Source organism: Equus caballus, chromosome 1 (genome assembly GCF_041296265.1).
Source record: "Equus caballus isolate H_3958 breed thoroughbred chromosome 1, TB-T2T, whole genome shotgun sequence".
Classification (NCBI taxonomy): Eukaryota; Metazoa; Chordata; class Mammalia; order Perissodactyla; family Equidae; genus Equus; species Equus caballus.
The window spans coordinates 103,599,295-103,625,584 of NC_091684.1; the positions used below are offsets into that span (position 1 = coordinate 103,599,295).

General features: G+C 43.8%; 2 protein-coding genes across 2 annotated transcripts in view; one reads left to right on the plus strand and one right to left on the minus strand.

The window, feature by feature from the left end:
- Nucleotides 1–5,822: 5,822 nt before the first annotated feature.
- Nucleotides 5,823–26,247, minus strand: WHAMM (WASP homolog associated with actin, golgi membranes and microtubules). The gene is made up of 10 exons (XM_023627110.2): nucleotides 25,565–26,247; nucleotides 22,444–22,617; nucleotides 19,666–19,816; nucleotides 18,391–18,560; nucleotides 17,372–17,537; nucleotides 14,462–14,649; nucleotides 13,467–13,553; nucleotides 13,096–13,191; nucleotides 9,232–9,706; nucleotides 5,823–6,644 (listed from the first exon to the last, which is right to left on the minus strand). Exons 1-10 carry the CDS (start codon nucleotides 26,243–26,245, stop codon nucleotides 6,325–6,327), a joined length of 2,508 nt encoding a protein of 835 aa, XP_023482878.2. The 5' UTR covers nucleotides 26,246–26,247; the 3' UTR covers nucleotides 5,823–6,324.
- Nucleotides 25,581–26,290, plus strand: part of FSD2 (fibronectin type III and SPRY domain containing 2) — a 48,306-nt gene continuing 47,596 nt past the window's right edge. The window contains exon 1 of the mRNA XM_023627335.2: nucleotides 25,581–25,717. The gene's annotated coding sequence lies outside the window, so the exon portion shown is untranslated. The remainder of the gene's footprint in view (nucleotides 25,718–26,290) is intronic.

The following is a 26,290-nucleotide window of genomic DNA, read 5'->3' on the forward strand; positions in this document are numbered from 1 at the left end:
TAAACATTATGAAAAAACAAATGTAGAAACTGAAAGTTCCCCATAATTAAAATCCCTCTGCCCCAAGATGAACAGTCAACAGTTGATGCATATTCCTCCATTTTTTTTTTCTAAAATATGTTTTATCATTTTAACCATATGATACAACCCTTCTGCTACTTGCATTTTTCACTTGGCAATAGGTCTTGGACATCTTCCTGCACCAGTACATATCAATCTACCTCATTCTTCTTAACTCTGTATAGAGAGCAGTGTGTAGGTTTATATACTAGTTTATTTAACTTGGCAACTGATTATTTATTTTGTAACGAGCCAATTACTGAATTCTCTTTGTTCTAATAGTTTTGTTGTTCATTCTTTTGCCTTTTCCAGGGAGTTAATAGTTCTGAGTAGTGATGATAATTTTACCTCCATATCTTCAAAAATCTTTTTTTCTTTTTTTTGAGGAAGATTAGCCCTGAGCTAACATCTGCCGCCAATCTTCCTCCTTTTGCTGAGGAAGACTGGCCCTGAGCTAACATCTGTGCCCATCTTCTTCTACTTTATATGTGGGACGCCTGCCACAGCATGGCTTGCCAAGCGGTGCCATGTCCACACCCGGGATCCAAACCGGCGAACCCCAGGTCACCAAAGTGGAACGTGCAAACTTATGTGCTGCGCCACCAGGCCGGCCCCACATTTTCAAAAATCTTATTTTACTTTCTTATCTCATCACATTGCTCAGCACTTTTAGAATGATGTAAAATAACACATACATAATTGTGCTGGGAGTGTACATTCTTCTTTATATATATTTTTTTACTTAGAATACCTCTAGTGTTTCTCCAAAAGTATAACTTTGCCTCAGTGTTAGATATTCTTAATATTTGAATTTGTATATCACAATTATGCCCTTCTCTTTCTAGTTGCTGAAAGTTTTATCAGTAATGGATGCTGGAATTTTATTAAATGCCTTTTTTTCACATCTGTCAAGATGATCTAATGGTTTTTCTCTATTATGGCTTAAGATGAACCATTGTAATAGATTTGCTAATGTTAAGCCCTCTCTGCATTTCTAGAAAAACCTAATTTAGTCATGGTGTATTATTCTTTTAATATTCATCTCCACTCAATGTTAACAGTGGTTATTTATGATGGGTTAGTATATGGTAGATTTTTATTTTGTGTTCTTATCTGTATTTTCTGATTGTTTTTCTACAAGGCTCATGTATTACTCGTATAATAAAAATAAGAGCTTTAAAATAAGAAAAATATTCTGGATTTGGTTCATATTATTTTTGGAATTTTTCATATATTAAAATGGACAGTTGTGTAATTTTTTTGTGCTCTCTTTGTCAGATATTGGTGTTGGGTTTGTGTTAACATCTTTGAAAAAAGAAAGAACAAACTTGGGAAGCTTTCTCTTTTTTCTATGCCCTGGAAAAGTTTAAATAATATTTAGAACTTTTTGCTCCTTGAAGTTTTTATAACATGTATAAAACTGTCCAAGTCTAGTGCCTTTTTAGGAAATAATTCTCAATTTTTTCAGTGTTTTTCATGCTCATTGGTCCCCTCAAACTTTCTATTCTATAAGTTTTTGGCAATTTAAATTTTCTAAATAATGATTCTGTTAAGATTTTCAAATTTGCTAACATAGAGTTTTTTTATTCTCCTTTCTCACTCATAATGTTGTCTGTCTGTACTTCCCCCTTTTATTCTAATTAATTTTTCCAGAATTAGTCTATGTTATTGGTCTTTTTAAAGAACCATCTCTGAGACTTACATCTTAATTTACTACTTTACCATTTTATGATTTTTTTCATTTGTTTTTGTTTATTCCTTTATTTTATTGTTATTTTTCACCTCAATTTGAATACCATTTTAACTTTTTCTTGTTTGGTAGTAGATGCAGTTATGAGCATTGTAAGGCTATGATTTTTCCTCTGAATACTTCTTTATCCATATTCCGTAAATTTTTAAATATGGTGTTCCAAGTTATAAATAATTTATAATTTCAGATTGACTTTATTTTTTACCAAAGTTATTTGAAATTATGCATTTTAATTTCCAGATAATCTGATACTATTGTCTTAAACATTTGTTATAAATTTCTAGTTTTATTGCCTTGCTATCAAAGAGGGTATGGCATGTACAATTTCTGCATTTTGGAGTTTATTGATGTTTTCTTTGGACCTAATAAATTGTTAATTTTAATAAGTATCCCCAGGAAACTGGAAAAGATTGTATATTCTCCAAAGGAAACAAAATTCAACCTATATATGTTAATTTGACCTTATTAATTATAATATTATGGACCTTTAATTTTTACTTACTTGATTCATTTAAAGACTAAGGAAAGTATGTTAGTCTCCCACTGCTATTGTATTTGTCTGTTTCTTTTGTGTTTCTAACAGTTTTTGCTTTATGTGTTTCAGTATGTTGTCAAATTATCTTTTTATATTTAAGGGAAAAATATTTTCCTTTAAAGACTTGTATACCTTTGTGAATTTTACCTGATTTTGTTGTAACAGAGTTGTTTATGTAGAAATACATAGTTCAGTAAAAAGTTTGTGTCTGTTCTTAAGTCGGCAAAAATCTTTCAGAAGCCCTTGCGTCCCAGCAAGATATTTGGAGGCCCTCGATCTCCCCAAGGGTAGGCTTGTGTACCCTGGGGCCACTTCCTGAGCCAAAACAAGGATGGCAATGTGGGTTGAGGCCCATAGATCCTGCTTTCCAGCCACCTCGTGATTGGGGAAACAGGGGCACCCGCCTTTCAGTTCATCACATTCTGCCTTGATGGCGCTGACACCAAAGCTTATCTCAACCCAGGAGGCACTTGAAGTCAGTCCAAACTCTGGCCTCAGGGAGTTCAGAGCCAAGGAGAGGGGACAGTCTATCTCCTACGGCCTAGCTTCAAACTGCTCCAGTCCACCCTCCAGAGCCCTGCCAGTCGTCTCCGCCTCTCCCCACAGGACGTCCTTTCTCCCTCGCCAGCCCACCAGGTGAGGGCCGGCCCCTCAGCATGCTGGACTCCACCCTAAGACATGGCTGCTGTCCCCGGGGCAGCCTCTTCCCCTACCGCAGCATTTCCTCCAACAGCACCGGGCTGCTCACTGCCAGCCCCAGACGGCCAGAGCTGGGGTGACCCCCAGCCACTCTGAAGACCTTGTGAGACCTCAGGCTTCAGGACTCTTAACCTTGGAAGGTTGCCTCCCTCCTCCCTCCTCACAGCCCCCTTTTCCTGACTTGTGCATACTAGTGTTTTTCGACGGGCAGTCTGCAGACCAGCTGTTTCTGAGCCGTCTGGCATTTCCAGGTCATCCCAGGAAAACGTTCTGGATTAGCACCTTTGCAGTCGGGCTGTGGCAGTGTGCATTCCAGCAAGTTCCTTGTGCTAGACAGGATGATGGCTCCTGGCAGATGTCTACATCCTAATTCCTGGGACCTGCAAATACCGTACCTTACATGGCAAAAGGGACCTTGCAGGTGTAATTAAGGTTATGGACCTTCAGATGTGGTGATTCCTGGGTTATCTGTCTGGGCCAGTGTAATCATATGAGTTCTTCAAAGCAGAGTATTTTTCCTGGCTGGGATCAGAAAGAGAGATGATGAGGAAGACACATCAGAGAGATGCGATGGAGGTGGAGGCTGGCTCTGCAGGTGGAGGGAGGGACTGTAGGCCCAGGAACCCAGGCAGCCGCTAGAAACTGGAAAACGTGAGGAAATAGCTTCTCCCCAGGGCCTTCAGAAAGGAAGGCAGCCCGGCCAACACCTTGATATGAGCCCAGTGACCCATGTTGGACTTCTGACCTAGAGAACGGTAAGATGAGAAAATGTGAGTTGTTTTAGGCATAAATTTGTGTTTCTCTAAGTTTGTAGTAGTTTGTTATGGTAGCAAGAGAACATCAATACACTCCTCATCTGAGTTTCCATACTTACAGTTTGAGAACCTCTGCTGTATAAATTCACTGAACTGCATAGTGTCACATAATGGGAGGGCATCAATCACAAGACTCTTGATTCTAGCTCCTGCTGCTACCTGCTTGATTCCCCAGTTCAAATCCTGGAGAGGGAACAACTGAGCAAATGAATAAAGGAGCCCGATTGGCCCGACTCATCGTTTTGCAATCCAGCACAATCCACAGGATGCTGCCAGTTATGGACTGGCTGTCCTGGGATCAGCTTTGGCCAGAGGCCCATTGTCTCGGGGTATAAAACCTGGCCATGGTGGCTGCCCTTGTGGCCAGGGCTGAGGATAGGGGCGGCAGCGTGATGAGTCCGGGACAAGGTGCAGTGGTTGACTAGAAGAAAGGGGGGTCGGGAAGACTTCATAGGGGCGGGAGCTATGGCGTTGAGACTGAAGGACGGGTGTGGATATGCCAAGGCAGAGGGCTGGGGGCAACCCTCATGCTTTAAAGAGCAGGGCGTCTGGGGCTGGCAGCGAGCAGCCCGGTGCTGCTGGAGGAAATGCTGCGGTAGGGGAAGAGGCTGCCCCGGGGACAGCAGCCATGTCTTAGGGTTTGGTCCAGCATGCCGAGTGGCTGGCCCTCACCTTGTGGGCTGGCGAGGGGGAAGGACGTCCTCTGGGAGAGATGGAGACGACTGGCAGGGCTCTGGAGGGTGGCCTGGAGTGGTCTGAAGCTAGACCGTGAGAGATACCCTGTCCCCTCTCCTTGGCTCTGAACTCCCTGAGGCCAGAGTTTGGACTGTCTTCAAGGCTTGTCTGGAAGAAGTGGGGAAGAGGGAAATGAGGGAGAGAGGGTTCCAAGAAGAAGTTTTCATGTGCAGCAGACAATTGGGCGAGTGGTTTTATTTGGGAGAACTCTCTTTTGAGAAGGACCCTTTTTTTTGAAGGCTTCTCATCTTCGGCAGCCCTTAGAAAGCAAATTGTGAGAATCATCCAAGCCGGAATAAGCTTGCTGGAGCCTCAAAATGCTGAAATTACAGTGATTAAAGTAAAAACAATACCCAACTGCAAAATAAGCATTAAAAAGTCCAACAAAGTTCTGAGTTTACCATTTTTTTAAATATCACATTATTTCCAGAGAATTGGTGGGGAAGGCCTGGGGCACAGCTACTTGACCTGCTTCTAGCATTTGGAACTGAAGCCCAGGGAGTAGCCAGCAGGGGGCACCCCCCCTGTGTGGCACCCCTGGGAACCTGTGAGGGAGCAAAGGGGATGAGCCAATGAAGGGTCACGGCTTGGTACCTCAGACACCAGCGCCCGGGCCCAGGCTGACAGAGTGAGGGACACTCACGGGAGCTGGATGTGGGTCTGCACCCCTTGAGGTCAGGGAAGGGAGGACACGTGACAGACCTGTGGGCCACCTGACAGATCTCCAGCCACACACGGAGGTCCGAGGTGCAGCTACTGAAGAAGGACCCAAACCCCTCCCAGCGATCGCGGCCAGGGCCCCTCAGGCTGGTACAGGACACAGTTAGTTAAGAAGAAACTGGCAGCAGGAAGAATTTTGGTCTATACCAACTTCTCTTTGGAGACAAAGGAGCGTGACTCATCTTGTTCTGTGGAAACCCGGGATTGCCCCGGCGAGAGGGAGGGTTAGGAGGTACGGGGATGCTTTGGACAATCTGAGAGACGAGTGGGCTGCCTTGCCCTGGCCGCTTCCGCTTTCCCAATTTTAACCCAAAGCAAGAAGAAGAGACACCAGCACGAGACCTCAGTTCCCGAGAGGAACAGCACCCCTCCCCCAGCTACAGTATTTGCTTAAACAAATGTTTAGCTAAAATCGTACTGAAAAGGTTAAACCCACCCAGGTGGGGAAGGCTGTGCTTTGTATCAGGTAAGATGTTATGTTTTCGTTTTCTCACGTGTGACACTGATGCATTATAAATAGTCCTTTATTATGAGTTTATACAGTGCTTGATACTTAAATTGTATTTAAAATATTTAAAACAATTCCTGAATATAAGCAATTTATTCTGATTATTGCTAAAATGTTCACATTCAAACCTTTAACTCTGAGGACACCACGACCCCCCCGACACAGGAGGACACGGTCAGTAGCCTTAATAGTGCTGTTTACCATAGCACTGAAGCCATTTTTTAGAATAAGGGAATGGTTCTAGATTATCCATGTGAAAAATAAATACTCTTCTCTTACGCCAGCAATACTGTCTGTGTGTCCTTAGATCCCAACTACAGTCTCTGGTTTTAAGAGCCAGGACATTAAGTAAGAACTGCAGCGTCACAGCCCAAGCCCTGCTGACCTGTTGGGGGTCCTGCGGCCAGTCTACCAGCACCTACACGTGCTTTTCAGGAACAGGCCTGGGGCCCACACCGCTCCATGTGGCACACTGCATGGTGCCTCTGGCCTTGGGGACAGCTTAATGGTCCCACTCGCCGGGGCTCTGCTCCTCCCTGTCCTCCTCCTCGTCTTCCTCCTCCTCCTCCTGCTCGGAGTCAGCAGACACTCTCTTGATCCTCTGGAGCGCCGCCTGGATGCTCCTCTCCAGGTCGCTGGTCGGCTTCCTGGTGGGGCTCAGGCCACGGTCAGGGTGGACCTTCTTCAGTTTGACCCCTTGCCGGATGGCAGCCAGAAGCTGTTCATTGACTGAGGCACGGGGAGGGGGCAAGGCAGGTGCTTCCGCTTTCTGGAGGGGGCTTCTGCCCTGCCGTAAGGAGGCCAGCACCTCATCCATAGAGCCTGAATGGAGCAAAGAGAGCAAGTACCATCAAGAAAACATACTTTCTCCCTGAGATGCCAAGACACTTTTGTAGTAGTTAGAGGTATTAAGGCACACATCAGTCAATGCTGTGATTTAAACAAATAATCATTCTTCCATTAAACAAATGCTTTGATTATTTGCTAGAAAGATCAACCACAAGCTCCCTGTTTGAATCCAGGATAGTTTAATTATAGTATTTTACCTGGACCACTTACCTTCCACTACTTCAAACCCATAGCAACTCACAGGCACAGTCATGGACGCTTTTGTTAGAAAGTCTGTTTTTCAAAACACAGATGTTGTAATCTTTTTGTGTGATCCCGATGAGAGTTTTGGATGCTTGGGGTGTAGATAATCTGACCTGATGTGCATGACTCAGATACCTCTGAGACTGTATCTCTCCCATTTCCCTTCCCACTTTTTTTTTTTTTGAAGGAAGACTGGCCCTGAGCTAACATCCATGCCCATCTTCCTCTACTTAATATGTGGGACGCCTGCCACAGCATGGCTTGATGAGTGGTGTCATGTCCGCACCCGGGATCTGAACCAGCGAACCCCTGGCCGCCGAAGCGGAACGTGCGCACTTAATCACTGCGCCACCGGGCCGGCCCCTTCCCTTACCACTTTTGAAAAATCTTTTTTAAAAATACACCCTGCTGTGTTTCTCTAACTTCAGTCCTGGATATTAGTGTGATGACTCGTTCTGTGACAGTGAAGTGTGTAGGTTTCCACACACAAAAAGGCTCCATCCACATAAAACTTCCACCAGCAGCTCAGTGAGCCTGGAGGGGGCCCTGGCTCATCTCCGTACACAGCGTGCTCACTTCCACCCACGTTACCCTGCGGTAACTTACGCGTGCTATTTTTGAGGGTGTGAAATGCTATCAAAACACAAATTAGATCAGACTTTAGAGGCTTTAGTGAGGAGAAGCTTCACTCTGGCATCTTGAAACCCCTGAGGGGGTAAAATCTTTTACCACCAGCCAGAGGTGGGCGTGACTGGAAGGTCCCGCTCATCTAGAGACCTTCCAGGTATGGCTTCAAGACTATGTCTAGTTCAAGACTGAAAGGCCACACGATGGCTAACAAAATGCTACTTCTCTCTGGATTTAAACCTAAACGTTGCAATTCCCTTCTAGGAGTAATAAAACCAAGTTTCCCTATCAAGGGCATTTTTGGGTGAATTCACACTTTCTTATTCTCTCCAGTGGGATGAGGCGGTGTGTGCGCGTTGAGTAGAGCTTCCCAACACTGTGCATGGGCCCAGTGGGAATGAGGACCCCACATCCAAACTCCAGTGCAGGCACAGGTATCCAAGCGCTCACTTTCCATTTACACAATGTTGTCACACACTTCCACGGAAATGGGCCGTTTGGTCTCCACCTCATAGTGTGACATTTTCATTTGTACCTGGTTCTAAGTACAGTGAAACCTTGAACTCAGAATAACTAGAGTACACAATTAACCAGAACCACCATTTGGAACTGTTACCTGTATATCATTCACATCACTGATCACAGTACCTTTGTACGTTCTAGGTAGAGGTGCTCAAGCATAGTCTTTAAAACAGATGTACACAGCATTTTGCTAGGATTTATCTAAAACATACACACACACAAAAATATATCCCAAAGCAGCAGGCTCTGAGTCCAGGCAGATTTAAGCCAGTTTCCTCAACAGTCAACATCTAGACCAGAATTATGAGTCAGAACTACAGCCCTCTTTAAACAAATATTCAAGTGTATTCACTGTGCTGTACTTGCAAAGGCAAAAAGTGGTCCCCCCTTTTTTTAACCACTTCATTTTAACGATTTTATTTTTCCTTTTTCTGCCCAAAGCCCCCCAGTACATAGTTGTGTATTTTTAGTTGTGGGTCCTTCTAGTTGTGGCATGTGGGATGCCGCCTCAGTGTGGCCTGATGAGCAGTGCCATGTCCATACCCAGGATTCGAACCGGTCAAAACCGGGGGCCACCAAAGTGGAGTGCACGAACTTAACCACTCGTCCATGGGGCTGGCCCCTGACCACTTCATCTTAGAAAGATTTCCCACAGTAAAGTTTCTCAGTCTGCCAGTCAGTCTCCAAGAACCGCCTTCCATATTCTGGCTGATATTCCTCTACCAGAATTCCCAAGCAACACTGCTTAATTGCTTAATGCAATCTTGCTTAAAATGCAACAATTTAATTCTGTTTTAAGGACTCAGAATGCAACAGTAAGCTTAATTCAAAGCAACACTGAAAAATATTCAAATGGCAAAAATGGAACACTGACTGAAGTCTTAAGAAACCTGAAATAGACCGAGGAAAGCCTCAGAGATCCTGACTCATGGGACATTAAATGTATAGAGATGGTTCCTTGAAGATGAGTTAGCGTTGACCAACCTCAGAGTTAGGCCATGCTAACTTTGCAATAATAGAGTAATACTTAAGGCAACAGACACTGGAAGATTTTAAGACTGCAGAGAATTCTGGAAAAGACTGATCTGGAGATGATGGCTGCTAAGGCTAGAATGCTTCCACTGCTCAACAGCCCACAGGGAGCGGGGGCAGAATTCCAGAGGGTTACCTGGGCACTGAAAACTGTCTGAGGAATCACGTGGTCTTTCAGCAGGCGATTCACACACTAGCGGAAGTGGCCGGTCATCTTTTACTGAAGTCCCGAAGTGTAAATTCGGACGAGTTGCAGATTGAGAAGAAAAGGACCCAGGTGGGAGGGGCGGTGGGGGCGGCGGTGGTGGAGGCGGTGGTGGAGGGGGAGGTTGTGGCGGGGGTGACAGTTCCTCACTGGATTTGGAGTGTGTTCGGTCACCAACTGGAACAAAGACCTGGACAGGGCTATTTCCAGGGCAGTCCTGATGGTCGGGGGCTTTCACATTGCTAACGTTAGACGTGGGAGCACGTCTGGTTTTCCTACAGGACTGATGAGTTACCACCGTCCTCCGAGACGGCGGTGAGGCTGTCTGCTGGGAACGTCCACCTGGCAGGTTTGGAGCCGCAGATTCTGAGCAAGGGGTCTTCTGTAGAGACTGACCTGGACATCTCTGAAAATGAAAAACTGCTGTGAGAAACGTGCCACAAATGCAAACCATCAAAATGCCGAAGCTTCCTATAAATAAATGAACCCTGAAGAGTTTCTGTGAGTAGACTGTTCACAGTGCCACCTTCTCACTCTGTACGCCACCCTTGCTACTAAATCTATAGAAAAAAATAAGCATTTACATCCTCTGATATAATACTTTCTCTGTAATAAAATAAAGATATGAAAGAATAGAGATGAAAATATTCATAATATTTTAGTATGAAATCTCAGAAACCTTAAATACCAAAAATAGAAAGTTACTTGAAAAAATGGTGAATTTATTTAAAATATTAGGCAGCCATAAAAAATCATAAATAGTACAAAGTCTGTGAAATATCCTAAAAAAATACAGATGATGAAGTGTTAAAATTTATAACCATGTAAAAAGACAGATCATGAAAAATACCAGCAGACATTATAACAGGAATTATGGATGTTTCTTTTCTCTAACTTTTAGGCTTAGAGTAAATTTTATAATTTAAAAATGTGAATTTAAAAAGTTCTGATCTCTCAGGTATTAGCTTGATAAAGAAAAATGTAACCCTACGAAGACCTAACCTTGAGGGGTTGGGAGGGTCCCTAAAGAAGGCACTGATTGGGGCCGGCCCCGGGGCCGAGTGGTTAAGTTCGCGCGCTCCACTTTGGCAGCCCAGGGTTTCGCTGGTTCGGATCCTAGGCATGGACATGGCACCACTTATCAGGCCACGCTGAGGCGGCATCCCACATAGCACAACCAGAGGCACTCACAGCTAGAATAAATACAACTATGTACTGGAGGGCTTTGAGGAGAAGAAGAAGAAGAAAAAGAAGATTGGCAACAGTTGTTAGCCCAGGTGCCAATCTTTAAAAAAAGAAGGCATGATTAGCCAATAAAACACATAAAATGTTACTACTATGTAGCCATTAATAGGAACTAGATCTACATGCACATATCTCAACACGAATACATCTCAAAAATATAATTTAAGTGAAAAAAGAAACTGGGAAAGGACGTATACAATATGATACTACTAACGTAAACGTAAACCCAAAACACACCAAACGTAAACACTCAAGTTTAACTTGACACTTAAATACATCAAAAGTGGGATTCTGATAAACTCCAAGAGCATTTCTCTCTCTCTCTCACATTCTTCCAAGTCTTTCCAGAGCAAACAGCAAAACAATGGCAACCAGCCCCAAACCTCACCCAGGCATCTGCTAGTCACGCAGCTGCCATCATGCGGCTTTGGTCAGACAGTGTACCAGCACAATGACGATCCCAGGAGCTCCGGGCCGGACTCCAGGGCTTGCTCAGTCATCCTCTGCTGCTGAGGATCACCAGCCACCCAAGGATCCCCTCCACAGCATGTCGCTGTGACTCCAGCCTGTCGAGTTTCTCCTTCTCTCCCTGAGGGCTCACCCAGGACAAATTACATCCTTTACTTCCTAACGGCCCTTCAGATATTTAAAACAACTTTTCTGGGCTCAGCAAGTATCATTTATCACATGACTTCGTTTCCAGTCTTCCTCTCCTACTTGCTCCCTTCCGAATGTGCTCGAACTGGCGTTGTCCCCTTGGAGGGTGGCGCTTCTCGGTGAGCACAGAATTCCCTCACTCCTCAGAGGGTGCTTCTGTTTGTACTCTCTAAAAACACATGAGCTTTTCTGCAGCTCCCTCGAAAGTGACTCAGGTGAAGCTGAAGGAAATTAAATCCTCAAGGTTCTTGTGCCCTACGATTAACCCACACACGCACTCCTTCCTACCAGCCCCCTGTGTCCGTGTTCACCTCCATAACAGGTTTTTTGGTTGAAAACCTGCAACTTAAACGAATTTGAGGTCAACCTGTTAGATTTTTAACTCATGGTTCCAGTCTGTTGAGATTTTAGGCTGCCTGATTCTGTCATCTTCCACCTGTCTATCCCGCCCATCTCCATATTTGAAAAGTTGATGCCTGATCCGACTGGTTCAGGGCAAAGGAGCTGGACTTGGAACCCTCCAATCCCTTCCTCCCACTGACTCGGTTCCACTCACCACGACCCTCTGGTGACGGCTGACTGACCAGGGACTCTCCCCTCATCAGCTCCACGTTCATCCGGTGTTCAGGGAGCTCCCCTTCCGTTCAGCCTTCCCACCTGGGTTCACGCCCAGGACCTCAGCCAGTACGATTAAGTCAGAGTCTCTGGAGGTGGCATCTGAGCATCGCTACTTTTTAGAAGCCCCCCAGGGGATCCTGAGGTGCCACCCAGGTTGGAGAATTCCTACTGCGACTCTGAAGCTAGCCCTGGCTCTGTATCCCCTGGAGCTGAGCTGGGAAGCCACTCTGAGTCTCAGTTACTCATCTGTAAAGCAGCGATGATAACATCTCTCAAAGTTGTTTTAGGAATTAAATGAGAAGCAATGTGAGTGTCTAGCCCAGTGCCTGGTATACAGTAGGCACTCAGTGATGGTCAGAGTAGTAAGCATATCAGAAAAGAAGATAAAGTTTGTATGTCATGATTCATTGTCTCCAGTGGCCCCTACTCTTCTTGCTGGTGTCACACAGCACAGCTTCAATACCTTATTCCAGAATCTTGTCTGGGAGTGGGTTGTTTCCTCTTCTGGGGGCAACAGTATACTGGGGTCTTTGTGAAGGTGTGTGTGATGAGAACAGGTTTATGTTTTATATTCAACATGTTTAATGTTATTCTTAAATAAGTATTTACTGCTTTTTTTTAAAACCCATTCACTTTTTTTGAAGAAGAAGATTAGCCCTAAGCTAACATCTGCCACCAACCCTCCTCTTTTTGCTGAGGAAGACTGGCCCTGAGCTAATATCCGTGCCCATCTTCCTCTACTTTATATGTGGGACGCCTACCACAGCATGGCGTGCCAAGCGGTGCCATGTCTGCACCCAGGATGCGAACTGGCGAATCCTGGGCCGCCGAAGCGGAACATGCAAACTTAACCACTGCACCACCGGGCCGGCCCCTCCATTCACTTTTCACAGAGCGCTTTACTGATGTTACAGTGTTCCCTTGACTGCACTGTAAAGAATTCTTTATTACAAATGAGGAAAAAGCCAGCTAGTGTTGAGGGCAATTTAACTATTTTCGGTTTTCCCTGCAGGTTGACACAAGGTGGGCAGAGTCAGCACCACTTGGTCGGGAGGGGACAGCAGGACCCCTAGCGTGTGGCAATGTCGAAATATCTTGGTGTTCTAATATTTTTGGGTTTTATTTACATACTAAAAATAACGGCATTTGGGGAACATTTTGTGTTCCAAATCAGCTGTTCGTAATACTTTATACTTTTCTCCTAGGATGAGTGATCTTCATTTATTTCTCCAGAAAACGCAGGTGAGGTGAGGTGAGTTGAGTTCTGGAACTTACCTCCTTAAATGCCCTCACTCGTTGGAGTGTCTTTTGGCGTTCTTGGTGTATCCATTCTTTTTTCTTCTGCTCCTCTTCTTTTATCTTGTTTCTTTTCTATATTTAAACAAACATATTTGTAAATTTCTCAAAATAAGATTTTTCTCAAAATTATCTCAAAATAAAATTTCTTTCTGGAGAAAGATAGGAGCCGTGACCCTCCCCACCACTGAGGCGGCGGCTCCCCGGGCTGCGGGGCTGGACCGCGCGGTCTCCCCAGGGTCAAGGCTGACAGCTGGAGGCGGGTCCGGGGCGGCAGAGCGCCAGGCCCCACAAAGTGAAGCCGGTGTGTCACATGGTGCAAATATACACATTGCTCTTCAGCCACTCACCATCTGAATACTATGATGCTGATGAAAATATTTTCTACTTTCTTCGGCCTGTTGTAATCTGAGGCGATGATTTTCTTTGCATTGATCCTGGTGAAGCAAGATAAATCACCCACATGGTCTTTAATATTACCATGGGCTACAGCACAGAACATGAATAGAGAAAGCACTGCACTTGGGCTGTGGTGTACGGCGTTCGTCAATCAGAGTTCCCGCCATGGCCTCAGTCACGTGATACGGGCTGTTGGGCCACTGCTAACGGGGATCACTTGCTCCCCGTCGGGAAGGCCACAGCTGTGAGTGAGCGCTTAGCGAGATGAAAAAGCAAATCCTCCAACCCAGAGGAAATGAGAGGACACAGAGGCCGCCCCCCATTCCTAAGTGGGATGCATCCTAAGAATGTTTCAGTGCAGTTGTTTTAAACACATTTCCCCATAAGGTTACAAATAATACTTCCAAAAGCCTACAAAAGCATATCCCACCTACAAATACTGGAAAAATGATGTTAAAAACCACATTTCAGCTGTGCTTAACAGTTCTTAGGATGTTACCATTTTATGTAATCATGGAGTTTTTAAAAATTAACCAAAAAAAATCACATACCCAATATAAGGATTCAAATAAACTGAGTATTATCTCTGACTGATATTTTATAATCAACTTTGCAATAAAATTTTAGAATTTATTATAGCTTATTATTAGAAGTTTCTATCTAATGTGATTTTTTAAATACCTGTGTACATAACGGGCATTCAACAAATAGTTGTCGAATGAATTAATTAAAATCTAGAGATTATGATAAATGCTTAAATCCAAAAAGAAAAAGAATCTTTTGAAAGAAGATTATTTAAAATATATTTTAATTGTAGCCACTGATATCTACATAAACACAAAGAATTAAGCTCTGGTAAAAGGCTTATTTTCAATACTTCTCTATCTTTCATAAAAGAAGAAATTCCTGGAAGGAGAAAGAAAAGAAAGCTGCTAGGCGCCCCTGCCTTTCTGCTCCGGAGGTGGGCTCTCCTGGCGCAGATCCGGCCCCGTCTAGACTCCAGCCGCTGGCACTGCCGGCTGAGTTCTTTCAGCTCCAGATTCTTCTCCTCCTGCAGCCCCATCACAGCATCAATGACTTTAAGTTCCTCTGGACTTTCACACGGATCGTAATAGACAACTTCATCTTGCTTATCTAAAAACATATTGATGATTTTTTAAAAACATGTTTTTATTCTTAAAAATAATGCATAAATTTTTTTTTAATGTAAGGAAAGTAAAGATCACTTCTAATTCCACCACCCAAGGAGAAGCATTGTTAACGCTTATGTATGTATATGTGTACACACATACACACACACACATGCACTCTACTTATATAGCTACACATATCAATAAACAGAATTCTTGGAGAACATTTTCCGTGTGATGGGAATATAATTTTAATGGCAACACAGTATTCTCTAACTTAAGGATTCTCTGTTGTTATCCAATGTTCCATTATTATCAATTTCACCATGATGAACATCTCTGAATATAAATCTTTGTGTACACTTTTTATGACTTCCTTTATTTAAGGCTCTTGATAACTATTGTCAAATTGTCCTCTAGAAAGGCAACTTACAGTTTACCAGCAGTATATCATTAAGGTGCCTTAATGATATTTAATCTTTTTTTTTTTGAGGAAGATTAGCCCTGAACTAACATCTGCCACCAATCCACCTCTTTTTTTTTGCTGAGGAAGACTGGCCCTGAGCTAACATCCATACCCATCTTCTACTTTATACCTGGGACGCCTGCCACAGCATGGCCCAATTAGCGGTATGGAGGTCCGCACCTGGGATCCAAACTGGTGAACCCCGGGCTGCCGAAGTGGAGCGTGTGAACTCAACCACTGCACCACTGGGCTGGCCCCAAAGATATTTAATCTTGATTACATATTCATTTTTTTTAAATGCATCCTAATTGCAACAAATTCAAGCCCTACAAAAGTACATAAAAATAAAAAGTGAAATTTTCTTCCTTCCCCAAACCTTTCAAAACTCATTCTCAGAGGAAAACATTCTGAACAATTTGGCATGTGTCCTTCCAGATTAACTTTTTTCTAATAGAAGTTTTTCCTAAATATGTACAATGCTTATGACCTGACACTACCGTAAAGTTTTTTGAATACTTAGGATTAAATTACATGTTCAGGATCTATGTGAAGAAAATTATTAAACTGGGAGGAACTTTAGGGGAAAAAAGACTTAAGTAAATGGAGAGACCTACCATGTTCTTGGATGGGAAGATTCAAAACTGAAAAGATGACAATTCTCCCCAAATTAATCTCTAATTTTAAGCAGAATCCCAATAAAAATTCCAAAGAGTTTTTTGTTTTTTTGTTTTGAACTTGCCAAAATGATTCTAAAGTTCATCTGCAAGAATGAAAGAGTGAGAATAGTCCAAAAACTCGGGGAAAAGTAGAGGAATGAAGGAGGTACTTGCTTTACCAGGTACTAAAACATCCCTCCACAGCACAGTAACAGGAGCAGCACGGTACCAGTACCAGAAGCCACTCACGAATCAATGAAAGCAACTAATTCATCAACAGAGCAAAACAAATATAATAATTCTGCATGTGAAACAGGCGGCAAGTCAAAGCAGTAGGGGAAAATGTTCTTACAACCAATGACTGGGACTGCTAACAATTTGGAGGGAAAAGTTAGATTCCTACCTACATCAAAATAAATTTCACCTGGATTAAAGGGCTAAATGTTCTAAAAAACAAAATCATAAAAATACTAAAAGAAAACATAAGTATATATTGATATAATTTGGGGTTAAGGAGGACTTTGCCAGGTAGAACACCAAAAGCAGAAAGATTGATAGATAGGACTTCATAAAAATTAAATATTTCTGCAAGGCAAGAAAAAGCCAATGACAAGGAGACATTATTTGCAACATATTACAGATAATAGAGTAATATCCATAATATGGAAAGGGAACATTCCAAAGAAAAATGGGCAAAGACCACAAATAAAAGATGGAATAAAAGAAATACAAGTGGCCTGTAAACGTACAAAATTGCATTCAACATCACTTATAATTAAATAAATGAAAATTAGAAGATGCCATTTCTTTCTACCAAGTAGGCAAGAATTTAAAAGAATGATATAAGCATGGAGACACAGATATTTTCATAATCTGTGGATGGGAGTATCATTTTGTGCAACCTGTCTAGAGGGCCATCAGGTAGTATGAAATTTAGAAATCAGAAAGTACTAGAGGGGAGGAAAAAATGTGCACCAAATGACTGTGGAGGTGTTGTTTTAACAGATATGTGTCAAAATACGTTTGCATTGTGCTTGACCCAATGATTCCATCTTTAGAAATTTATTCCAAAGAAATAATCTGTCGTCTATACAAAGACATGTACAAAGGAAGGTTCTTCACATGACACTGCTGTTCCTAACAGTGAAGAACTGAAAATCACGGGGTAGCCATACACTGGAATACTATGCAGCCATTAAAAATGTTGATGTTTCATTACTCACTGAGGTGGAAAGATGGTTATCATGCATTACAAGAAAAAGAGGTTACTGAACAGGATATATAGTTTTGGTTTACAAAATTCGTATTTATTTATATACATCAGCATACAAAAAAGGCTGGAAAGCTATACAGCAAACTGTTATTCCTAAGTAACTCTAGATGACGGAACTGGGGTTAATAACAGTTTTCCTTTCTTTGTTTTGCTGTGTGTTTAACAAAGAATATGTTATCTGAATAATGAAAATACTGAAAGGAAATTTTATTTAGCAAATTTCAGTAGAATGTTTTAGACAATGTACAAGAAGTAACTGATAATATGGTCTGTATTTCCCTGAATGTGTAATTTAAGCATTTTAATATATATATTTAAATATAAATTTTACCTTTTATAAGTCTTTTAATAGAGTCCAACTGTGTAGTAAGCAGTATTTCTTCATATTTTAATATCTCGAATTTAACCTCATATAGTTCTAATTGAACTTCATAATATTGTATTTCTAATTCATCTACAACATTTATATTTTTTTCTTGTTCTGGAAGATCTTCCATCTTGTTTTTATGAAAAAAAAAATAAGAGCCAGTTAAAATAATTAGTATATTAAAAGCAAACATTAGAAGTATTCGAGCTATTTTCTATTCCTCGCTCAGTACCAAATATAAAAAAGCAAAGAGAGAAGAAACACTTTTCCGTTTCATTTAACGAAACAAAAATGCCTTCTTCAACATTTATTACAAATACTTTCTCTCACCTTGAAACATATGACAACATTTAGGGTTTGAGAAAAATAAATGGCAATAAGGTATTTACAATGTTTTCTGCTTTAAAGTGATAACATTACAGGAAAGAATCTAAGTGACTGCGACCTTAGGATGAAGCCCCTCTGGTTATTCTAAAGACGTGCTGAAAACACTGCTTGATTGACTTTAGAGTATATTACCTACTTCAGCACTGAGCTCAATGTTACTATCAAGTGAATCCTACAATACAGTCTTTCAAAAACATCTAGACCAAATGGAAACTTTATGGCCAACCTTCCATAGTCTCTAAATTCTCATCAATAAGGGAAGAAGGGAAGGCTTTAACAAGGCCTGGAAAGAAAGGTGCTATCTGAAATAAAAGTCTATTTTTTTTTTTTTTTTAAAGATTTTATTATTTCCTTTTTCTCCCCAAAGCCCCCCGGTACATAGTTGTATATTCTTCGTTGTGGATTCTTCTAGTTGTGGCATGTGGGACGCCGCCTCAGCGTGGTCTGATGAGCAGTGCCATGTCCGCGCCCAGGATTCGAACCAACGAAACACTGGGCCGCCTGCAGCGGAGCGCGCGAACTTAACCACTCGGCCACAGGGCCAGCCCCAATAAAAGTCTATTTTTAAAACAAAGTTACACTCATCTTTGTCCTACCTTTCCCTGAATTTCAGCTCTTTTGTGATTCAAACACAGCTCCTTGGCCCTCATGAGCTGCAGCGTCTCTCGGGAGAACATCAGCTTGAGTTTTTCGAACCTGGGAATTGCCGTGGCCCAGGCAGCTGGGCCAAATCTCTTCTCATCCTGTTCCATTTGTTTCTGCATTTCTGTTGGATTATAATTAATCAAATAAAACATAATTACAACCCGTTAAAAAGGGAAAAATTTATCCTGAGCTAATTCTTTGTTTATTGCCTCCCATATTAACTGCAAAACATCCTCTTAAAGGAAAAATTATCGTATTTTAATGACTTTTTTATTGTCACAAAAATAGTACATGGTCATTGGTATAAAGTTTTAGATACTTTATTTTTTAAAAAAAGAAGGAAATAATAAACCATGAATGTCACCTACTTGAGGCAATTGCTTCTTACACTTTGGTGCATATCCTTCTGGACTGTTTCTATGTCTAGCTAGACAGGCTTATATAGATATTTTGACCAAAAAAACCCCCCTTACTATGATCATCATTCTGCTTTATAACTTGTTTATTTCACTTAATATATCATGGAACTGTTGCCATTCACAAAAATAGACACAGAGAATTATGCTTAATAGCTGCGTGGTATTCCATTTTATGAACGGACGGTAATGTGACAAACTGATGACACACATTACATTGTTTCGTCTTTGGGACTGTTATGGACAATGGTTTAAGATCAGACAAAAGTCCTCCCCCAGCCACCAGACCCATGGTCTCCTCCCTGCCTGTCTGGCCAGCATCCTCTCACACCGCACGCTCCACACTGTGCTCCGGCCCCACGGGCCTTCTTTAAGTTCCTCAAACTTGCCACGGTCCCTCAAGCCAGACAGGGCCTTTGTAAATGCTATTCCTCCTGCACGGAACACTCTTCCTTCACTTCTTTGCTTTCTCGACCTCCATTTACCCTTCAGACCTCAGGGCAAGCGCCACTTCTCAGGTGCCTTCGCTGACCACTCTGACTGAGCCTCATTTCTCTCTCGTGGGCTCTCAGAGCCCCATGTTTCTCTTCTTCACGTGGCTTCTTGCCACTGCCATTTTCCATGTTTGAACAAACACATAATTAAGATGTCGCTCCCCTCACCAGACTGTACAGTGTCTGTTTATAGTTATCCTTGTACTGAATCCCCAGTACCTAGAAAACACAGTGTCCGGTGCTTAAGAGGCACTCAAATGTTTTTTGAATAAAATGAAAATTACACATATCTTAGAATAGCATTTTAAATTATTACCTGCTAAGGCTTCTACTGTTTCTTTAAAATAATTCACTGTAATATCTTGAATAGAGACAATAGCTTCTTCGGCCCGACTGGTCCATTCTTGGGCTTCCATCTGCAAGGCGACTATCCTTTTAGGACCCAGATCATCTTCCTCCAAGGACTTCTACAGAAAGAAGGGAAACTTGTATGAGTAAGAGAGAATACTAATGTAGGGCCATTAGGAATTGAAAGGAAACTGGTCACGTGGATTATTTCAACTACTTTTATTACTACCACATAAGCAATTAAATTTCATTCATTCAGCAGTTTCTTACTGAGTATGAATAAGGCTCTAAGCTGGCCACCACCTGGAAGACAGAGGGATACTCTGGGGCATAAATTTTTTTAAAAAACCTACTTTCACTTTGCATTACTAGAATAACTTTTTCTAGAGAGAAATGCTGTCAAGTTATGTTTCTCTATTGATACCAATAAGCAATTGCTTAAATGAGATCTGGGTTGTTGAGCACTCAGCATACGGCCTGGCACACTCAAGGGTTAGCTGTTGCTATGGCTTTTTTAGGGACGTGGCAAGAAGCTTTTCTATAGTGTGATTCTCTTCTGAAGGGCAAAAGTAATACAATAACCTAAAAGATAGGAAAACCTGTACATTCACCATTATGACATGTACTATGTCACCCAGCATCCAATTCTTCTACAAAGTTAGTAACATAAGAACAATACACAGGTTAGCCATAAGGGAAATGTAAATCAAAACCACAATGCGATCCCACTTCATACCCACTAGGAAGGCTAAAATCAAAAAGGCAGACAAGAACAAGTGTTGGCGAGGATGTGGACAAATTGGAACTCTCATTGACTGCCAGTGGGAATGTAAAATGCATTTGCTTTGGAAAACAGTCTGGCAGTTCTTTAAAAGGTTAAACATAGAGTTTCCATATGACCCGGCAATTCTACTCCCAGGTATATATCCAAGATAAATGAAAATATATGTCCACATAGACACTTGCACACAAATGTTCACAGCAGCATTCTTCATAATAGCCAAAAAGTGGAAACAACCCAAATGGCCATCAACTGCTAAATGGATAAGTAAAATATGCTATATCCATATAGTGAATATTATTCAGCAATAAAAGGAAATGAAGTTCAGATACACGATACGACATGGATGGACCTTGAAAACATTATGCTATACGAAAGGAGTGACACAAAGGACCATGTGTTGCATGGTCTCATACAACATGAAAGGTCCAGAACAGGGAAATCTACAGAGGTGGAAATCCCCAGGTTGCCTATCATCGGGAGGGTTGGGGGTAATGTGGTGTGACTGCTAATGGGTATGGAGTTTCTTTTTGGGGTGATGAAAATGTTCTAAAATCAGACAGTGGTGATGATTGCACAACTCTGAATATTCTAAAAACCACTGAATGGTATACTTTAAATAGGCGAATTGTATGGTCTGTGAATTATATCTCAATAAAGCTGTTATTTAAAGAAAGAAAAGGGGCCGGCCCAGCGGCATAGTGGTTAAGTTCACACATTCTGCTTTGGCGGCCAGGGTTCCCCTGTTCGGATCCTGGGCACTGACCTAGCACTGCTCCTCAAGCCATGCTGGGGTGGCGTCCCACACAGAAGAACTAGAAGGATGTACAACTAGGATATACAACTATGTGCTGGGGCTTTGAGGAGGAAAAAAAAAAAGAGGAAGACTGGCAACAGATGTTAGCTCAGGGTTGATCTTCCTCTCCCCCCAAAAAATAAAAGCATACCTTGAAAAAAAATAAAAAGTCTTTCATTTGTTTATTTTTTTTTTTTTGAGGAAGATTAGCCCTGAGCTAACTACTGCCAATCCTCCTCTTTTTGCTGAGGAAGTCTGGCCCTGAGCTAACATCCATGCCCATCCTCCTCTACTTTATATGTGGGACGCCTGCCACAGCATGGCGTGCTAAGCAGTGCCATGTCTGCACCCGGGATCTGAACCAACAAACCCCGGGCCGCCGAGAAGCATTATGCACGCACTTAACCGCTGCGCCACCGGGCCAGCCCCAAAAGTCTTTCACTTAAATATACAAGAAGTAAAGACTATCCAAATAATAGACTTTCAACACAGTGAACAGAACAACTTTCTCCACAGGTTAGAGAGGCATGAATTTCATCTAAACATGATGGCGTTTTTACGGTACAGTAGCCTGGCGGGGGTCACGGGTACCTGTGTGGAAGGACGCCCAGTGCAGGGGGCAAAGATCAACAGACTCTGGGACGTCTTCTGATGCCAGCTGGTTGAGACCCAAAGACAGCTATTTAACCCCTCTGTGCTCTGGACTCACTTGTACCACTGGGATGACCACGCCTATTCCAACTGGCGTTACAGGGTTGTTCCATGGCTCAACGAAGTAAGAGCGAGAACAGCATTTACTAAAGTTTAAATGACTCGATTACAATCCAGGGCCTTGCTAATAAAATTTTCATCCTATTTCTAAGAGATGCTCATGGGTCCTTAGAGACTGAAAATCAGCTAAAGTAAATAGGCATCAGATCGAAAGCAAGTCATCAGCAAAGAAAGTGTTTAACCCTTAAGATCTGCAAAAATCTTAATGTATTAAGAAGATGACCAATGTAAAAATGTCTTCATTTTTATCAATTTTCAAAAATAAATTCGATATATTTACATCGTCTAAACATCAGGGTGAACCCAAAGCACAAACACAGATTGAATCTTAAATGCGACTAAAGAAAATATGTAACACATAGTAAATCTGATAAAATAAAAATATAAAGAAAACATACCAGAATATCAAGCTTACATGAAGCCGCTACTTCTCGCATATGCCTGAACGGCTGCAGTAAATACTGGAAGAAGGCGGTCGCCATAGTCACTAACTCCTGGTATGCCTCATCTTCCTCTCCATAGACTTGCATCAATGCTACCATGGTGTCAGCCTTTTCATGTCCTTGAAGAACCTAGAAGGTCAAATATGGACAGCATTTATAAGATTACACGAAACAAACTAAGCAAAAGAAACCTTAATATTCTAAACCTTAATATGTCAATTTAAAAACTGATTAAATATGAAAATGCTGTTTTCTTGGGTAACCAAAATGCTCAATAAAACAAGAATGGTTAAATAAATCACGGTATAGCCGTGCCGGGATAGCATTACTGGAGTCACTCAGCCCTGTGCTTTCGGACGTTGTTTAATAACAGAGGGACTTTATAGTAATAAATGGTGGAGAAAGCAGAACTGGAAACTTTATCTCAACTACGTACGAAGTACTGAAAGAAGACTTGAAAGAAGCATCAAATATTAGCAGTGGTCATCTCCGGGTTGTAGATTGTGGATGATATTTCGTCACTGCTGTTCTGATCATAAAGGTTTAGTGAGGCTGTACTCCTGTTTTAAAAGCTCATGAGGACGTTATAGAAACGCCCCGTGTTTCTGCAGCACGCTGACTCTCTTAATTCCCCAGGTGAATACTACCACCAAGCCCCCAGCAGAGCAGACTCATTTACAGAGTCACGACTCTAGCTGTGGCCCTGGTCTCCGCAGAGCGCTTCTTCTGACACAGTGTAGAAAATAAACTGAGCGGTATATAATCTAGATAAACTCATTTGGTAAGAAATTCTCTTACCCCCAGGAGAAGAAAAATAAAATTGAGTAAAAGAATAGAGTTTTTTTCCAGTCAATACATGCTTAAATTCTTCTATTTCCATGCATATACACAAAGATAAAGTGATCTACGTTCAGCTGTAGTTTCATCCAGGTGACAAAAGTAGTATTTTTTTTAAAAAAAGCAAAATTTTCCCTGAAGAAAATTAAGACACACACACACACAAAAGTAAACTTAACACAAACTGGTCATTTTCAGTCCTATTTCTTAGGCTATTCAGAAGAATTCAAGACATTCAGCTTCATTTTATATATACCAGCAATATTAGCAATTGGTCTAATTCTAGAATCAATTGCTTTTCTACTCTAAAAATGAGGTATTATTTATACACCTTTCCATGGATGTGGTACACTGTGGCTTTAAGCCCTCCACCATCCTCCATTTTTAAGTTCCAGGTAAACAGGAGGCCTGCACCAGTGTGAAAAGCCAACTCAATAGTATGAACTATACTGGTGCTATAATACCCACGAATGAACTTCGATTTGGGTAAACTACAACTTTTACGATAGTAACAGAAATATGTTCATTTAAGGAAAAAGCACTTCTCTCTGTGAGAAACCAAGTGTCTAAAACATAAAAACTTGTCTGATACAAAACGATAAAGTTGAGGATCAAAAGTTGCCTGGCACGGGGCCGGTCCGGTGGTGCAGCGGTTAAGTTCGCATGTTCCACTTCGGTGGCCCGGGGTTCGCCAGTTCGGATCCTGGATGCAGACATGGCACCGCTTGGCACACCATGCTGTGGCAGGCGTCCCACACATAAAGTAGAGGAAGATGGGCATGGATGTTAGCTCGGGGCCAGTCTTCCTCAGCAAATAGAGAAGGATTGGCAGCGGATGTTAGCTCAAGCTAATCTTGCTCCAAAAAAATAAAAAAGCTGCCTGGCCTGAAACTGCCCTGTGGTTTCCTCATATTATAAAGTGAAATCAACCCATGAGAAGTGGGTGTGCAGATATTTACACATAAAAGCACAGTATAAAATGACATCACTAACTCTTTGGATAAAACCATTTTAATTTCAAAAGCTCATTCTAGGGGTAAAGGGGCGCATGTGTACAGTGACCAACAGCAACTACACTTTCGGTGATGAACATGACGTAGTCTACACACAAGTCGAAATATAATCACGTACACCTGAAATTCAGATAACGTTATAAACCAATGTGACCTCAATAAAAAATAAATAAAAAGCTCATTCTATATTTAGCTTGAGAGGATATAATTAAGATTGTGCAATGCGGCTGAATGCTTCTCTTACACCCCCTCTTCCTCAAAAGAATGCACGGAAAAATCATCCAGATTAAGAATGGCCTGTAAGGAGAAAGGGCCAGCAAGAGGACACGTCCAGGGTGAAGGAGACAGCGCTAAACTTGGCTCTCCTGAGTAAACTGTGGATATAGACGCCATATTTTCTCCTAAACCCTCTGTAAACTTGTATTCCTCCTCCCCTTAAGTTTTATAAGTTCACCCCTCCAATTATGAAGAGCTCGGTCTCTGAAATGATCTCTTTCAAGCTTAAAATCGCACTCCTGTTGTTGCTGTTCCAAATTGAGGAACAAGGCTCACTTCCTGTCGGCTTTCCGTTTGACCCAGTCTTTATTAGTTTAAAAACCAGTCTCCTAGAGGCCCTTTCACCCTCTAACGCGTCTGTCCCCATCACTGATCTGCCCTAGCACACAGAACGCGGACCTGTTTACACTTAGCCTGTGTCATTCTTCCCTACGTAGAAGGGACATTTCCAGTTTTGCTTTCGATACTTTCTGGCATTTCCCGTCACCACAGCCTGCTGGGCCAGCATCGTCGGTGCAAAGGTGGAGGGCCCGCCCCGCTGCTGCTTTAACTCGGTCTGCCCTCGCGCCAGGCCTCCCGCGGCGCCCGGCCGGGGATGTGCCCTGCACCCCTGTGCCCCTTTCCCCCGTCCGACCGGGAGTCGCCCCTTCCTGGTCCCTTCCCCCGGGATGGGCCCCGCGCCCCTGCGTCCCCGGGCCCCTTGCTCCAGTCCGACCGGGAATCGCCCCTTCCCCTGGGACGGGCCCTGCGCCCCCGCGCCCCCGCACCCCCTGCGCCCCTTCCCCCGGTCCGACCGGGAGCCGCCCCTTCCTGGTCCCTTCCCCCGGGATGGGCGATGGGCCCTGCGTCCCTGCGCCCCCGCGCCCACGCGCCCCTTGCCCGGGTCCGACTGGAAAGCGCCTCTTCCCAGCCCCGCCCCCGGGACGGCCCGCGGCGGGGACCCGGCGTACCTGGCGCAGGCGCGCGCCCGCCTCGGCGCACCGCGCGCGCAGGGCGCGCTCCCGGAAGGCGCGCGGGCTCTCGCAGTCGACCTCGGCGCCGTCGGCCGGGAAGAGCGCGGCGCGCACCGCCGCCCCGCCGCAGCCGCCGGCCGCCTCGCGCAGGTAGCGTTCCAGCTGCGCGCACAGCTCCTGCAGCGCCGCCTCGCCGGGGCCCGCGGGCGCCGGCCACAGCAGCGCCCAGAGCCCGCGCCCCAGGCTCCAGGCGCCGCCGCCCGCCTCCAGCCCCGGCGGCAGCGGCGGGAAGCAGCGCTCCAGCGGCGGCCACAGCGCCGCCAGCTGCCGGTGCGCGCCGCGGAGCCCGGCGGCCGAGAGCAGGCCGGCCCAGCTGGGCGCGGGCGCGGCGGCCCCGGGCACGGGCTGGGGCTCGGGCTGCTGCCCCAGCCGGCTCCTCTCGCGCCGCCGCCGCTGCGCCGTGCGGTCGTGGCAGGTCACGGCGAACTTGCCCTCCGCGTCGTTCCAGGCCACAAGGAAGCGCAGCTGGTGGCGCTCGGGTGCGGCGAAGAGGTCCTCGCGGACCGGCACCCAGCCCTCCAGGCTGTCGGGCTGCTCGTCTGCCAGGGCCGCCGGCGGCCAGGCCGGCCCCGACCGCGACATTTTCCGCCGGGCGCTACCCCGCGTCCGCGTCCCCATCCCCGCCCCACCCCGGCACTTGTGATTGGCTGTGCGCGCCCCGAG

Coding starts and splice junctions, on each gene's coding strand:
- WHAMM (XM_023627110.2), bottom strand. CDS start 26,245: ATGGGGACGCGGACGCGGGGTAGCGCCCGGCGGAAAATGTCGCGGTCG. Junction 17,538..18,390: donor GAGCTGAAATTCAGGGAAAG/GTAGGACAAAGA, acceptor CATAAAAACAAG/ATGGAAGATCTTCCAGAACA. Junction 9,707..13,095: donor GAGTGAGGGCATTTAAGGAG/GTAAGTTCCAGA, acceptor TTTCATTTTCAG/AGATGTCCAGGTCAGTCTCT.